This window comes from Oryctolagus cuniculus, chromosome 21, assembly GCF_964237555.1.
Source record: "Oryctolagus cuniculus chromosome 21, mOryCun1.1, whole genome shotgun sequence".
NCBI lineage: Eukaryota > Metazoa > Chordata > Mammalia > Lagomorpha > Leporidae > Oryctolagus > Oryctolagus cuniculus.
This window is the reverse complement of record NC_091452.1, coordinates 7,672,833-7,688,728: the sequence shown is the minus strand read 5'-3', so window position 1 is coordinate 7,688,728 and position 15,896 is coordinate 7,672,833. Positions and strand designations below refer to the sequence as shown.

General features: G+C 55.9%; 1 protein-coding gene across 6 annotated transcripts in view; it reads right to left on the bottom strand.

The window, feature by feature from the left end:
* CAMKK2 (calcium/calmodulin dependent protein kinase kinase 2) overlaps nucleotides 1-15,896 on the bottom strand; it is a 53,184-nt gene that overhangs the window by 10,974 nt on the left and 26,314 nt on the right. For all 6 annotated transcript variants that reach the window (XM_051837780.2, XM_051837781.2, XM_051837777.2 and 3 more), the window contains exons 3-13: nucleotides 15,490-15,537; nucleotides 14,638-14,691; nucleotides 14,068-14,119; nucleotides 11,808-11,941; nucleotides 9,091-9,127; nucleotides 5,293-5,314; nucleotides 5,062-5,150; nucleotides 3,680-3,879; nucleotides 3,133-3,186; nucleotides 570-643; nucleotides 403-490 (exon numbers count right to left, since the gene is read on the bottom strand). In XM_051837780.2, the coding sequence (XP_051693740.1) occupies nucleotides 403-490; nucleotides 570-643; nucleotides 3,133-3,186; nucleotides 3,680-3,879; nucleotides 5,062-5,150; nucleotides 5,293-5,314; nucleotides 9,091-9,127; nucleotides 11,808-11,941; nucleotides 14,068-14,119; nucleotides 14,638-14,691; nucleotides 15,490-15,537 (852 nt within the window). The remainder of the gene's footprint in view (nucleotides 1-402; nucleotides 491-569; nucleotides 644-3,132; nucleotides 3,187-3,679; nucleotides 3,880-5,061; nucleotides 5,151-5,292; nucleotides 5,315-9,090; nucleotides 9,128-11,807; nucleotides 11,942-14,067; nucleotides 14,120-14,637; nucleotides 14,692-15,489; nucleotides 15,538-15,896) is intronic.

Genomic DNA, 15,896 nt, shown 5'->3' with positions numbered 1-15,896 from the left:
CTCTCAAAGGAACAGGCCCACACCTCTCACAGTCAGGACAGGTTTGGCAGCCAGATGTGCAGCACCCACATCTGTCCATCGCCCAGATCAGTGTACAGGCGATGGACACCTTCGGCCCAAGCCGATCGGAGCAAGCACAGGCTGCCCACTGGTTGCTCGTGGAACCCATTCCCAAGATCACAGTGAACACAACCCCCAGATCTTCTTCCCCACCCCTCACCAGCTCCCAGTAGTTCAGAGGCCCCAGGACACGGAGGGCAGCAGTGCCCAGGAGGGCGTGGAACTGGGGGTGGAGAGGGTGGGGGCCCAGCCAAGGCGGGAGGGAGCCAGACAATCCCAAGCCCCAGAGGCAGGCCGAGCTGCAGGTGCCCATCCGTGGAGCCAGCAGCATGCCCCAGGTACCTTGATTTCCGGCACCACGATCCTCGACTCAGGGTTCTTGTCCAACATACGAGTGATCAGGTCCTTCAAATCCTCGGCTATGTCAGGCCTGGGGAGGGGGGGGACACATCAGAGGCCTGCCGCAGTCTCCACAGACAGGTGACCCAGGACACACGGGCGATACTCACTGGTCTGGAAACTCCAGGGCCTGACTCTTGATCTTGCTATGCAAACACATGATCCGCTCGTCCATGAACGGGCACTGTGAGGAGAGCCAGGGACAGCGTGGCCGTCAAGGCTGCTGCCACATCTGCCCTCCAAGGTCTGCCTGTGCTGCGTCACTACACGTGGGCTGTGGCAGAGAAGTCAACAGCCGGGGCCCAGGCTAGGGAGGGATCTGCTCCCGTCCCGCCGAATCCCTGAAGAACCACAATGCCCGCAGAGCCCTGGCCTCATCCGGCCGCGCTGAGGCCTCCCCCGGGCTGGGCTTCAGTTTCCCTCTTTGCGCAGTGGTCACTTCTCACCCACCAGCCAGGTGAACGACCACGCACACCAGGACTAATGCAGAAAACGCTGGAGCAGCCGTGGCGCTGAGCCTGGACCGGACCCTGCACTGCAGATTTGTGTGACCAACCGTCATTCGCTCTCCCTCTGCCTGGACTGCTCGGCTTACTCTCCCCCATCATCCAGGGGTCTGCACAGAGCTCAGCTTCTCAAGGATACCTTCCCCGGCCGAACCCCCTCTAAGGCAGACCCACCCACCTCATCCCCAGGCCACAGCCCCCGTCCCTGACGCTAGTGGGCATCTTCACGCGTTCACTGCTTAACTCCTCCTCTGGAGCGTCGGCTCCAAATGGGCAAAGATTTAAAAAAAAAAAAAAAAAGATTTATTTATTTGAAAGGCAGAGAGAGAGAGAGAGATCTTCCATCCACTGGTTCACTCCCCAGATGGCCACAAATGGCTGGAGCTGGGCCAGGCCAGAGCCAGGAGTCTGAACTCTATCCAGGTCTCCCCCAGGGGTGGCAGGGGCCCAAGCCTTGGGGTCATCTCCTCAGCTTGTCCAGGGAGAGCAGCAGGGGGCTGGATTTGAAATGGAGCAGTCAAGACTCGAACTAGCGTCCATGCAGGGTGCTGGCATTGCAGGCAGCTGCCTAACCTGCTGCTCCACAACGCCTCCCCCCACTGCTCCCATTTTACAGAGGAGACAGAAGTTCCAAGAGGGGACGATGCCCCAGGAAGGACAACAGAGATTCGAGCCTAGCCTAGGTGCCTGTGCAGCCCACTGCACCGCGGCACAGATCTGTGCGCTACCCAGCCTGACCCAGGGGGAGCTGAGTAACGTGCGCTGGTAACAGGAGCTCTCTGGGGCGTGCCTAGAAGGTTGCACACAGCAACCCACTCCACTCCCACCCAGAGAACAGGCGTTGGCCTGTCCAGTCTGCAGAACTCACTGTGAACTCAACAGGGAAGGTCTGTACGTTTCATGGGAGTAAGGTTTCCTCAAAAAGAAGGAAAAAGGATCACAAAACAAATATTGAGCTCTAGCCAACAAGTGTACACTAACGCTTGGAAGCAGGTATAGAGGTGTTGGCAGCTCACTCTGAAATGTATTAAAAAATAAAATGGGGGGGGGGGGATGGAAGGGAGAGGCATTGTGGTGCAGCGGGTTAAGCCACTGCCTGCAATGCCAGCATCTCATATCTGAGTGACAGTTTGAGTCCCTGCTGCTCCTCTTCCAATCCAGCTCCCTGCTAATGTGCCTAGGAAGGCAGTGGAAAATGGCTCGACTACTTAGCTGGGTCCCTGCCACCCATGTGGGAGACCCGGCTGGAATTCCAGGCCCCCAGCTGCAGCCTGGCCCAGCCCCTGCCATTGCAGTCCTGTGGGGAGTGAAGCAGTGGATGGAAGATTCTCTGTCACTCTGCATTTCAAATAAAAAAAATCTTTAAAAAGACAAATACAATAAATGAGAGGAGGGGTGGAGAGAAGAGCAGACAGGCACGCCGTAAAGCAAGCATGGCCAAATGTCCACCTCAGTAGAATCCAGGTGCAGGGTCTGACCATTCTCTGTTGTGAGACTGAAATGCTTTCAAACCAAATGCTGAGTGCACGGTTATAATCCCCCTTAGTTTTTCAGGGGACCAGTCTCTTAAACTTCCCTCAATCGGAACACAAACTCACGAAAGGGAAAAAAATCTATACCTTTATCACATACATAATCAAACTAAGCTTCAGAGTTAAAAAGTCTCTAAATATATCAACACTATTGAAACAAGAACAAAAGAACGAAAAGTCAAAACAGCACTCCCCCAAATCAATGATGCTAAGTGGACGTTAATATCCATGATCAATCCTATCTCTCCAACAACGGCACCTAGGAACACCTTAGTGGAAAGAACATCAAAGCAGTATCAGGCTCAGGAGGGAAGAGTGAACTTATTGATTAGTGATGTCTGTCTCAGGCTCAGGAATGGGCAGAGGCGGCGCGTTTGATGCCTTTTCCTGACTTTATCAACTATTTATAACCTCCAGAGCCCTGCCAATCCTTCTAACAGATCGTTTTGCCACAGATGGGAGTCTCCTGAAAAGATACACAAATTTTGGAAGGTGTCCTTTTTCATTTTCAGAACTATCTGTGGAAATAAAATAATAGGACTTTCAAATGAGTCTGTCACTGGCTCAACGCCAGGGTGAATATCAACAGGGGGACACCCAGGAGTGCTTGGGAGGGGGATACCCCACCCTGTTACCTGGCCAAAGACAAAGCAGTACAGCGTCACACCCATGGCCCACACGTCCAGAGCCTGCACAAGGAGAGAGAGCTGTGCGTGAGAGGGCAAGTGGCAGTCACGGGCATGACCACCTCGGTCTGCCCAGCGTCCCATCCCCCAGCTTCCCTTTGGGGAACTCACTCAGTCCCAGCCCTAAAGTCACGGTGTCCCTTCACCTCCAGAGTAGGCACATGACCCAGGCCTGGCCAGTGAGAACACTACTTCCCCTAGCCAGTGACTGGCTCAAGGATGGACACGTGACCTGCACTGGGCCAATCAGAATCAATCCCAGGGTTCCTGCAGGAGCAATTCTCCAAGAGGAATGCTCCCGCGGCCAGTAAACTGACACAAAGTGGCCCGGAGCGGCTGAGGAGGAAAGCAGAGCTGAAAGACGGAGACGGACAGATTCCCGTCCCAGGCCCAAAGCCCAAGGTACCCACTCCCCAGGTAAACGACCTGCGGGACTTGCTGTTTGACAGGCACTGGAGCAGGCAGCACCCAGTGCCTTGGGCAGGTCGGCACCCACCTTCCCGGAGAAGATCTTGCGGGTCTCCGAGAGGGACTCGGGCGCCATGAAGGCGGGCGTGCCCACGGTGTTGGACAGCAGTGCGTCGCTGCCCTTGAACTCATTGCTCACGCCGAAGTCGGCGATCTTGATGTGCCCGTCTTCTCCGACCAGCAGGTTGGAAGGCTTGATGTCTCGGTGGATGATCTTCTGGTAGTGCACTGGGGCGACAGCGGCAGAGCCCCGTGAGGATCGCCACGTGGCCACAGGGCCCACAGCAACAGCAGGGTCCCCGCCGTGGAGCCTCAGGCCTTCCTCAACACCCTCTCCCTAAACCTGCCGGGCACCTATGTGCTCCGAAAGGAAAGGCAAAACAGTGCCTTCGGGCAAGTTCCTACGTTCTCAAACCTGACGAGTGAGACCCAGCTGCCAACAGCAAATCCTAACGGTCAACGTCTGAGTCATAGGCCACCGTGCACGGGAGCGGCTGTGGAGCTTGGCTCCCAGTGGCAGCCCAGAGACTATTTAAGGGAGGATGGTGACGTGCAGGTGATGGTTATCAGTGAGAGCAGTATCCAGGGGCTGGCACTGTGCCGTAGCAGATTAAGCCTCTGCCTGCGGCACCAGCAGCCTGCATGGGCACTGGTTTGAGTCCTGGCTGCTCCACTTCCCAATCCAGCTCCCTGCTAATGTGCCTGGGAAAGCACTAGAGGATGGCCCAAGTGCTTGGGCCCTTGCACCCACGTGGGAGACCCGGCTTCAGGTTGGCCCAGCTCTGGATGTTGTGGCCATTTGGGGAGTGAACCAGCAGATGGAAGACCTCTCTCTCTGTCTGTAACTCTGCCTCTCAAACAAATAAATAAATCTTTAAAGAAAAAACTGGAGCAGCACTCAGTCTGGGGCCTTGACCTATGCTAAGTGTCTCACTTCTATCCCAAGTAAACCTCACAATAATCACACGTGATGCACAGGGGCAGGAATCCAAATATTTGACAACCAGAAGCAGAAAAAAACACCTGTCAGTCAGAACTACTGGTGCCAGCTGGCCGCTGTCAGTCCCGGTGAGAGATACTGTTTCCCCGTTTCACAGATGAGGAAACTAAAGTGACAAGAGGTTAACAGGTTCCCCGTCCCAGGGCTACTGGGAAGAGCAAGGTGAAGCCCACAGGGCTCCTGACAGTGCCTGGCACCCACAGCGAGCCCCGGGGTCGAGGGTCGCTGTCGCCACTCCTCCTGTCCCCCAGGGCAGAGCCCCAGGCTGGCTTCTGCAGCTGTCCCTGCCCAGCCTCACACAGCCCTGCTGCCCACCCAAGGCCCGCGCTCCACGAGGAAAACGGGACACATTCCGCTTTCCACCCACCAACACCCTGCCCCCCTGCCATCCTCCCCCAGGCCCCGCTTACGGTACTCGATGCCTTTGATCAGATCCTGGAAGTAAAACCGGGCCTGGTCTTCAGACAGTGGCTTGAGGGTGGGCACTTCCATCACGGGCCTGCAGGGTTGACACCCACATGCACTGCAAGCCGCCGCCCCCAGCCCCGCCCTCTCTCCCTGTCTGGGGGCTGGCGCCGCCTCCCTGGGCTTTGCCGCTCAGAAGGTTTCTGGCTTCACACGCTGAGGGGCTGGACACTCACCCTTGGTTGACCAATTCGAACACTGCAGAGAAGGGAAGGGGGCAAAAAGTCACCCTGGGGAAGAGGAAGCTCATCTCCCTCCCCGCCCCCACCGCCTCTAGAAACAGCATGGGGCCAAGGACGGAACCGAGGACGGGAACCGCCCGCCCAGCCCAGGCTGTGTGAGGTCCTGCTCTGCTAAGGACCAGAGGTTTCTGATGCTCCCAGAACTGCAGCCCGGCTTTTCCTCTGGTGCTCAAAACTGGCCAAAGAAAACACGGCAGGACTGATGCCGAAAGGGGTCGTCCTCTGGCCTCACCCAGGCCCTCGGGCACTGTACGCCTAAGGCAGCGCAGATCCGCTGCTGCCCTGGGCTGCGGTCAGAAGCCCTGGCCTCCCCTGCCTGGATGATTTGTCTTAGCCTGCAAGCAGCCTGAGTGTCTCCACCTTCCTGCCACCCACCCACGCACCCAAATCCCTCGGCAGGGAGAAGCTGGCCCACCTGTGGCAACAGGCCTCTGTGCAGCCACCACTCTGGGGGCTAAGGGGTGGGTGAAAATTCACCTCCGGGAAGACAGGCGGAACGTCTACCCTTTGAGGGTCAGGCCTGTGCTTATAAAGCCCTTCCTGAGCCCTGCCAGCCGGCCCCACGCACCAGCCTGTCCGTCCCCGGCACACACACAGCCGTCAGCCACCTCGAGGACGGAGACCTCCGGCCAGGAAGCTGCTGGCTCCAAGAGCTTAGGAACCTCCTCTCTGAATCTGCGTCATGTTCTTTAGTTTTTTATCTTTTTAATTAATTTTAGTTGTATGTAAAAGGCAGAGAGGCACTCTGAGACAGATCTGTCACCTGCTGGTTTACTCCCCAGATGCCCACAATGGCCAGAACTGGGCCAGGCCAAACTCTGTAGCTAAGAATTCAATCCCGAGGCCAGCGCTGTGGCACAGCGGGTAAAGCCACACCTGCAGTGTTGGCATCCCACATGGGCGCCAGTTTGAGTCTCGGCTGTTCCATTTCCAATCCAGCTCTCTGCTATGGCCTGGGAAGGCAGTGGAAAATGGCCCAGGTGCTTGGGCCCCTGCACCCACGTGGGAGACCTGGAGGAAACTCCTGGCTCCTGGCTTCAGATCGGCACAGCTCTGACCTTTGTGGCCAACTGTAGAGTTAATCAGCTGATTGAAGACCTCTCTCTCTGCCTCTCCTCTCTCTGTGTAACTCTTTCAAATAAATAAATAAATCATGATTAAAAAAAAAAAAAAAAAAGAACTCAATCCAGGTCTCCCACATGGGTGGCAGGAACCCAACCACTTGAGCCACCACCCACTGCCTTCCAGGGTGTGGCTGAGCTGGAAGCTGGGACTAACAGTGAAGTCAGGACTTGAACCCAGGCATTCTGCTTTGGGACATGGGAACACGCCTGTCCTGGGCGTGTTCTTCCACTCCCAGCTCAGAGTCAAAGCCAAAGTCTTACAATGGTATATAAAAAGTACCCTCGGGACCGGCGCTGTGGCGTAGCGGGTAAAGCTGCCGCCTGCAGTGATGGCATCCCATATGGGCGCTGGTTTGAGACCCAGCTGCTCTACTTCTGATCCAGCTCTCTGCTATGGCCTGGGAAAGCAGTAGAAGATGGCCCAACTCCTTGGGCCCCTGCACCGGTGTGGGAGACCAGAGTAGGCTCCTGGCTTCAAATCGGCACAGCTCTGGCCATTCCGGCCAGTTGGGCAGTGACCAGGAGATGGAAGACCTCTCTCTCTCTCTCTGTCTCTCTTTCTCTCTCTATCTCTGTGTAACTCCTCCTCCCTCTGTGTAACTCTTTCAAATAAATAAATAAACATTTAAAAAAAAAAAAGTGCCCTCTGCCGCCCCATCCCCACTGTCCACCCCACGTCACCTCGGCGAGGCATCCTCCAAGGAGTTTCCACTCCTAACCTGGAGCTCCCGGCTCCTCCTGCCAGGCTCAGGTTTTGCTTTTGTTTTTTCAGAGCTGTCCTCCTCGGGCCCTGCACAGAACAGGGGCCGTGCACTGCTCAGCAAAAGTGTTCCCACTAGGCGGCCCCATCTTTGTGACCTCACACAACCCTGGTAGGCACCGGTCATCCTGCACAGTGGCCATCTGATGTTATCAAGAAGCACCATAAATGCCAGGCGTGTGAGTGGGGCCACTGCTGGCAGAGGCGACCTGTTGTTAACAGGGTGCCCTCTAGAATACCACGCACAGTGGTCATCTGCAGGTGCTCTCACACGGCCGCCGGCTGCCCTGGCATGACCATGAGTAACGCCTGCGCCATGAGCCGGTCACTGGACTGAGGAAGTTCTATCCACCCTGATCTTAGGGGACCGCCCGGCTTGGCCAAACCACCGCTGGGCGGACTTGACTGTACTCGGGGCAGGGACCGTGGGGTCTGGCCCCTGACAGATCTGGACCAGACTGCAGCATCTGTTGGACGGAAACTTCAGGAGCAGCCCACGGCCACTCGTGGTTGCCAGGACTGTCACTCTGGCCCCAAACGACTGCTGGCCTCCTGCGGTTTTCGCTGGATTTCCCTCGCCTGTCCACCACGTTTACAGCCTGGACATTCCGATACGCTACATACATTCTTATTCATCGAATGCTTTTCCTTTAAGTCGACTCAGTTTTTAGCTTTTCAGCCTTGGCCAGGGTGCTGATGTCCGTGACATCACTGCTGGTTATAACTTCCTCACACAGCGCTAAACCACATCCAAATAAAAGGTGTAAAATGGTTTCCAAGTACCCCCCAAAAATCACCACATACTTCAAATGATAAGGGGCAGGTGCATGGCGTAGTGACCAACACTGCACTTGGGACGCCTGCATCCCTGCTGGAGGGCCTGGGCTCACGTCCCAGCTCCGCTCTGATACCAGCTTCCTGCTACTGTGCACCCTGGGAGGCAGGTGATGGCTCAAGTACTTGGGCTCCTGCCACCCATGCGGGAGACCCAAATAGAGTTCCTGGCTTCTGGCTTCAGTGTGGCCACCCCAGGCTGTTACAGGAATTTGGGGCACTCTGTCAATCTGCCCCTCTCTTTCTCTCTTTGCCTCTCAAATAAAAATAAATAGGGGCCAGCACCGTAGCATAGCGGGTAAAGCCATCATCGCCTGTGGTGCCAGCATCCCATATGGGTGCTGGTTTGAGTCCCACTTGCTTCACTTCCAATCCAGCTCTCTGCTATGGCCTGGGAAAGCAGCAGAAGATTGCCCAAGTCTTTGGGCCCTGCATCCGCATGGGAGAACCAGAAAAAGCTCCTGGCTCCTGGCTTCGGATTGGTGCAGCTCTGGCCGTTGCAGCCAATTGGGGAGTGAACCAGGGGATGGAAGACCTCTCTCTCTCTCTCTCGGCCTCTGCCTTTCAAATAAATCAATAAATATTTAAAAAATAAATAAAAATAAAAATAGTTTTATTTTTATGTATGTATACATATATAAATATGATATGTAGTATCATATTTCAAGAAATTCTGAGTTTCTGCAACGTCTACATTTTTATAAACCTTTCTCTCCTTTTGTACATCTCTCCTAATTTTCACAGTGATAAAGCTGATATCTGATATAGCTTCTAAACTGTTTCTAAAGGTTTTTAAAAGTAAAGTTTGAGTGTGGACCACACGAGGTCTCTTAAGGAACTGGGTAACCTCCTCGGGTGCAGCCTTCTGCAGCGCTCACTTGTGGCCCCCAGCAGGTGCGGCAAGGACAGGCCATCTGTGCAGGGACGCCTGGGACAGCGGCGGCCTCAGGAGACCCCAGGCCTTGGCAGGAGCGGCTGCCTGAGCGAAGGTGGTGGGGAGAAAGGGCTCCTTACCCATGTACAGATGGTCCTCGTTGGGGTCATCCAGGACCTTTGGCACAGCCATGCAGAGAGGCCAGGCAGGAGCAGGGGGAGGGAGAGAGAGCAGACATGAGCATGGGAGAAGCAGCGTCCACACACACACCTGCGTCTGCCAGCGGGGCTGCCCGTTCCAGCCCTCTTGCCAGGCGAGACAGAAGGCCCAGGACAAACACCCCGGCCCTGAACCTAAAGCACCACCCAGCCTCGTCCTCAAGGGTCCCATAGACCCAGGAAGAGGGTTACAACTGTGAGAGGCGAAATCCCCCAGGTAAGAGTCCCACCCATCTCCTACAGGACAATGGCCCAGTCTCCAGGTACAAACTTCAAATCCTATCTGGGCTCAAGGGACCGCCCCCCCACCACCACTGCAGCAAGAGAGTCGTCGCCTGCCTGGCACTGCCCCAGCGCGGTCTCTCTCTCAAAGGCCGCGTCCACCTCGGCTGCCTCAGTGGTGCCCCATGCAGGGCTGGGCACACAGCAGGTTCTCAGGAAGGGTGATGAATGAACAGGTGGTTCAGAGTCTTGGGTGCAGAGGTCAGATGCCACAGGGCAGTGGGGGGAAGGGAGACCCTGCCAGAACCCAGGGCCACTTGCTAACCAAGTGCCCTTGGGTTTCTTCTACAATGGCTGACCCGCAGCACTGGGTGGACATCATGAAACTCAGCGTGACAGGTGGAGGTGGCCTGCAGCTGCCGCCTCCCCACTGTGGGAAGAAACCAAGGCGGGCTCGTTGGCTAGGCTGGTCCTCCCAGCTCTTCCCAGACACAAAGGCTCTGAGAAAGGGATACACATGAGGCAGAGCCGGGGAAGCCAGCCTGGAGCCTGGAGCCCAGAGCCCCGCCCTGCAGGGAAGTCAGGCCCAGGGCCTCGCACCTGTGGGCCCCCATCTACCAAAGGCAGGACGCTGGGCCTCCCCTCTGAAGAGGCCTCCGGCCCCTTGCACATGCTGCTCCTCCCCCAGCAACGCTCCTGCCTGTCGTCATCTCCACCCGGGAATCTCAAACATCGCTTCCTCCAAGGGGCCTTCCCCAGGCCCTGCAGGCTGAGCTGCTGCCCCCACTCCACGCTCCCAGGGCTCGCAGTGTCCCACACAGTACCCTTCAGGCACTGCTGACAAGCCCTGGTCACCTCACCCAGAGGGGCTCCAAGCATGACCTGGGACTCCTGGGGGTCCCCAAGATGCTTTCAGAGAGTCCACAAAGGTAAAACACTTTTCACTTTAGAGAAACAGCAACATTGGCTTTTCCCATATACAGGGGGTTTCCAGAAACCATGAGACATGAGACTTTGCCAACAGGTTGAGGGCAGCACAGATCCAAGAATCCAGATCTCACCTATTAGGCTAAATATTAGCAGGGAAAATTAGCGAAACATAAACCATATCACTGGGGCCAGCACTATGGCACCTGTGGTGCCGGCATCCAATATGGGCGCCAATTCGAGTCCTGGCTGCTCCACTTCCGATCCAGCTTCCTGCTGATGGCCTGGGAAAACAGTCGAAGATGGCCCAAGGGTTTGGTCCTCTGCACTGGCGTGGGAGACCCAGAAGAAGTTCCTGGATCCTGGCTTTGGATCAGCCCAGCTCTAGCTCTTGCGGCCATTTGGGGAGTGAACCAGCAGATGGAAGACCTCTGTCTCTCTCTCTCCCCCCCACCCCCCTGTAACTCCACCTCTCAAATAAATAAATCTTTTTTTTTTTTTTTTTGACAGGCAGAGTTAGAAAGTGAGAGAGAGAGACAGAGAGGAAGGTTTTCCTTCAGTTGCTTCACCCCCCAAATGGCCGCTATGTCCGGCGTGCTGCACCAATCCGAAGCCAAGAGCCAGGTGCTTCCTCCTGGTCTCCCATGCAGGTGCAGGGCCCAAGCACTTGGGCCATCATCCACTGCTTTCCTGGGCCACAGCAGAAAGCTGGACTGGAAGAGGAGCAACTGGGACAGAACCGGCGCCCCAGTCGGGACTAGAACCTGGTGTGCTGGCACCACAGGCGGAGGATTAGCCTAGTGAGCTGCGGCGCCGCTTTAAATAAATCTTTTAAAAATAAAAAAAATAAAAACTCTTCTGTTGCTTTTCAAAAATATTTTTCATAAAAATATAATACATTAATATATGATAGGCTTGTTGTTTTTTAAATGAATTAACACATTTTTAAGTGTCTGGTTTAAATGCTAATGTGGTAAATATTACTAAATATATCCCACAAAAGCAAAGCGCTCTGGGGTCTTCCACAGTTTTAAAAGCGGAAAGAGGTCCTGAGACCGTGCAGGATGAAAGCTGCTGGAGGAGCTGGCAGACTCCAGCCCTGAAGTCTAACTGCGCTCTCTGCTGCCTTCAGGAATCAGGCTTCAGGGGGGCCCAGCCATGCCCACGTGGTCACACAGCGCGCACGGCTGCTTCTGCAGCACAACCTCCCACGCGTGTAGCAGAGAAGCCGCTGCAAGAGGACAGACCGGGAAGACAAGCCCCGCCTCCCTCAGCCTCAACTTGTGCATCTGCAACGTGGAACGAGCAGAGTCCAGGGAGCAGCGAGCTACAGTACCCGTGGTGAGGCCACCTGCAGCAGCGACCACTCAGCGCACGCACGCCAGAGCCCTGGGTGACTGGGCCCTCCCTGGCAAGCACACAGCTGGGGCTGGGCCAGCGACGTCCCCTGCCCCACCGCAGGCCCCTGCGGCCACGTGCCCCGCCCTCACCTCCACCAGCTTCACCACGTTGGGGTGGTCCAGCTTCTTGAGGATGGCGATCTCCTGGTACACCTGCTCGATTGGGCCCCGGGGCTGGATGCAGCCGCCTGGGGCTGGCCGGGTGCCTCGGGGAGGGGGGCGACCTGGAGGAGACACAGAGGGAGCAGGGGTCAGGCCAGGGGCCCTTCCCGCAGGTGCCACCGGAGGGGCAGGTCTCCTAAGGGCTGCAGCGGCGATTTCCCAGGGCGTCAGCCAGGCTCCTCCTCATCTCTACCCTGCACCGCAGCCTCGCCTCGAATCCCCTCCTTCCTGTCACACCCCCCAGTCCACGCACGGTGACTGGGGTCTGGCTCAGCAACCTCCACGTGCCAGGGCGACGTGCTCACTTCCCTGTCGGTGAAATGGACGCGAACATCATCCCTCCTGTCCTCACTCACGGACACGGCACATGCGCAACAGGAGCACAGAGAGTGGAGAAGAGTAAAGCGCTGGCCAGAAACGAGCGGCCTGGCCCCGCGGTGCAGGGCTCACGACGGACCGCAGGGATGGAAAGGCCGGCCTCGACCCCTCGCATCATCACACCCCTCACGTGGTCACACCCCTGCACCTCAGACCCCTCAGGTGGTCACACCCCTCACATGGTCACACCCTTACACCTCAGACCCCTCAGGTGGTCACACCCCTACACCTCAGACCCCTCACGTGGTCACACCCCTGCACCTCAGACCTCTCAGGTGGTCACACCCCTGCACCTCAGACCCCTCACATCGTCACACCCCTCACATGGTCACACCCCTGCACCTCAGACCCCTCACATCATCACACCCCTACACCTCAGACCCCTCAGGTGGTCACACCCCTGCACCTCAGACCCCTCACGTGGTCACACCCCTACACCTCAGAGCCCTCACATTGTCACACCCCTACACCTCAGACCCCTCAGGTGGTCACACCCCTGCACCTCAGACCCCTCATGTCGTCACACCCCTCACATGGTCACATCCCTGCACCCCAGACTTCTAACGTCATCACACCCCTCATGTGGTCACACCCCTGCACCTCAGACCCCTCACGTCGTCACACCCCTCGCACCTCAGACTCCTTTCGTCTCCACTTCCAATCCAGCTCCCTGCTAATGGCCCCTGCTTAGCCCCTGCACCCAGGAGGGAGACCTGGAAGAAGCTCCTGGCTTCATTACCAACCCAGCTGCAGCCGCTGCAGTCACTTGGGGAGTGAACTAGCAGATGGAAGATCGGTCTTTCCCTCTCTCTCTCTGAAACTCTACCTTTCAAATAAATAAATAAACCTTTTTAAAAATGTGTACTGGTCATTCATAAAGTTTTGTAACCATCACTACTACCTAACTCCAGAACATTGCCACTGCCCATCCCCCCAACAGCACGGCCTCCATCAGCAGCCACCCCTCATTCCCCCAGTCCCTGGCAACCACTGATCCACGTTCTGTCTCTGTGGCTGTGCCACTCTGGGCACTTTATGTAAAAAGAATCAAACTCAGGGGCCGGCACTGTGGCACAGTGGGTTAATGCCCTGACCTGCATTGCCGGCATCCCACATGGGTGCCAGTTCATGTCCCCGCTGCTCCTCTTCGGATCCAGCTCTCTGCTATGGCCTGGGAAAGCACTAGAAGATGGCCCAAGTCCTTGAGCCCCTGCACCCCCATGGGAGACCGAAGCTCCTGGCTCCTGGCTTTGGATCGGCACAGCTCTGGCTGTTGCGGCCAACTGGGGAGTGAACCAGCAGATGGAAGACACCTCTCTCTCTCTCTCTCTCTCTCTCTCTCTACCTCTGCCTCTCTGTAGCTTTGCCTTTCAAATAAATAAATAAATAAATTTTTAAAAACAACAACAACAAAAAAGAAACACATCTGCGACCTTTTGCACCTGGCGTCTTTCAGGTAACAATTCGCTCCTGTTTATGGCTCAATGCTACTCCACCGGGCCACAGACACTGGTTCATCTACTGATGGGAACGGGCCTGTTTCCACCTGGAGGTCACCGTGAAGAGCGCATGTTTTCAGCTCTCTTTGGTATACAGTAGGTGCGGAATTGCTGAGTCAGATGGCAACTCCGTGCTCAGCTGTCTTCCTCTGTTGGATGTTTTTAGGGCCGACCATGAATAAACGACCTCAGAGGCGGCCCAGGTGGCACGGGTGTGGAGGGAGTGGAGGCAGGGGTGGGGGTGGGGGTTGCTGAGCCTGGGGACGCTGCTGGGTGGGCTCTGCCCTCTTGCCCTGGCCTGCCAGACTCACGTGGGAAGCCAGCCTGTCGGATCAGCTTCTTCTTGGACAGCACCTTCATGGCCTGTAAGAAAAAAAGAGTCCCCCCACCAGGTTAAGCAGCAGGGAGGGAAGACAAGGGGGAGTGAAGGGAGGCCTGCCTGAGCTCTGCCCCACCCCCGCCGCAGCCTTAGGACGAGGCGGCGGCGGGGGGGGGGGGGCAGGCAGCCCCCGGGGGCGCCGAGGCCGGGCTCCCAGAATTGATCCGACCCTGAGGTGCTTCTGGGGTTCTTGGTCAGCTGTCCCAGCTCAAGACCAAGAGCCTTGGGACCTTCTGTGAGCCGGGACAAGAGGTGAGGGAGGATGCAGGATAAGGGCGTGAGAGACATCTGCCAATCACCTCACCTGCCCGTTTCCTCATCTGTAAAATGGGCACACCACTTCCTTCCTGATGCACAAAACAAACACGACCCAAGGGTAAACTGAGACAACGGTGGCAACAAAACTTCTAGGGAGCGGAGAGCCAGATAGGGCGCGGAGAGCCAGACAGGGAGCTCCTCTTTGCGCCCAGGGCAGGGGAGAGGTGGGAAAGTGGCTACTCACGTAGTAGGTGTTGTCATTCTCGTTGTAGGCCAGCTTGACCACGCCATAGGAGCCCTGGGTAAAGGGAAATGCCCATGACACTCTATACACAAGTTAGAATCTGCAAAACAAGGACCCTAATACACAGGTTGCAAGCTGATAGCCCACTGGTCAGATCTGCCTGCTAACCGTTACTCTGACGGACTCACGGTTGGTTTTTTTTTTTTTTTTTTACAAAGTTTGAATTGCCAACATGTAAAAATATTAAGATCTGATATAAAAATCTAGATTCCCAGCTTCTTTTGAGAAAAATGTAAAGCTTGAGCCACGGGTTGCCCTCATCTCCCACATTAACACACTGCCACAGACCTCACCGCCACCCCCACCTCCCACCTACACTGCTTCACTCCGGCAGGCCCTCATTTCCAGAAGCTGTTTGCCACAGTCCTCACCACTCTCTACTGCCTCACACCCAGTCTGCCTTGCTCTTCCGTATCGCTCACTGGTTTCCCTTCGGCATTTGAGTTTCTGACGCCTGCAGTGACACTGTCCCTTGGCTAAGACAAAAGCAGAAGTAGATGTGAGAGTTCCTTAGCAGGGAGAATCCCACTGACATGATGGAATGGGACCATCACCATGGCAACATGAGATTTCTCTGGAAGCTGAGTTTTGCAGAAATGCATTTGATTTTAAGACATAAAAATAATTTTATTTTTTTAACAAATCCTACACGAGTAAGAAAACCCGTCCCACCAACACTGCCTCCCAAGGCTCCTCTGCTGCTCTCGGCTCTGACAGGCCGTTCTGGGCTTCCTCCGGCGCATCTGAGCTGTCCCCACGCAGGGGGAAGACCAGCCTGGCTTCTGCTTTTACCTTTCCGATTTCATCCTTCAGCGTGTACTGGTTCAGCTGCACACAGTCCTGAAAAGCAAGCAGGGAAACATGGAAAATGAGTTGCAAACTGCTACCAGCTATGTTTTAAACAGGCTCCACACACACACACACAACCAGGACCCAAATCAAGAAAGAGAAACACTCCCGACCGTCACCCCCTCCCCAAGATGACCGCTTCCCTGACTTCCACCAGCACAGATTTGCTCGCTCTCATACTGTGTCAAAAGTGTATTCATACGGGAGCAGGCACTGTGGCACAGTGGGTTAAGCTGTCCCCTGCAGTGCTGGCATCCCATATGGGCACTAGTTCAAGTCCCAGCTGCTCCACTTCCAATCCAGCTCCCTGCTAATGCACCTGCTAAAGCAGTAGAAGAAGGCCCAAGTGC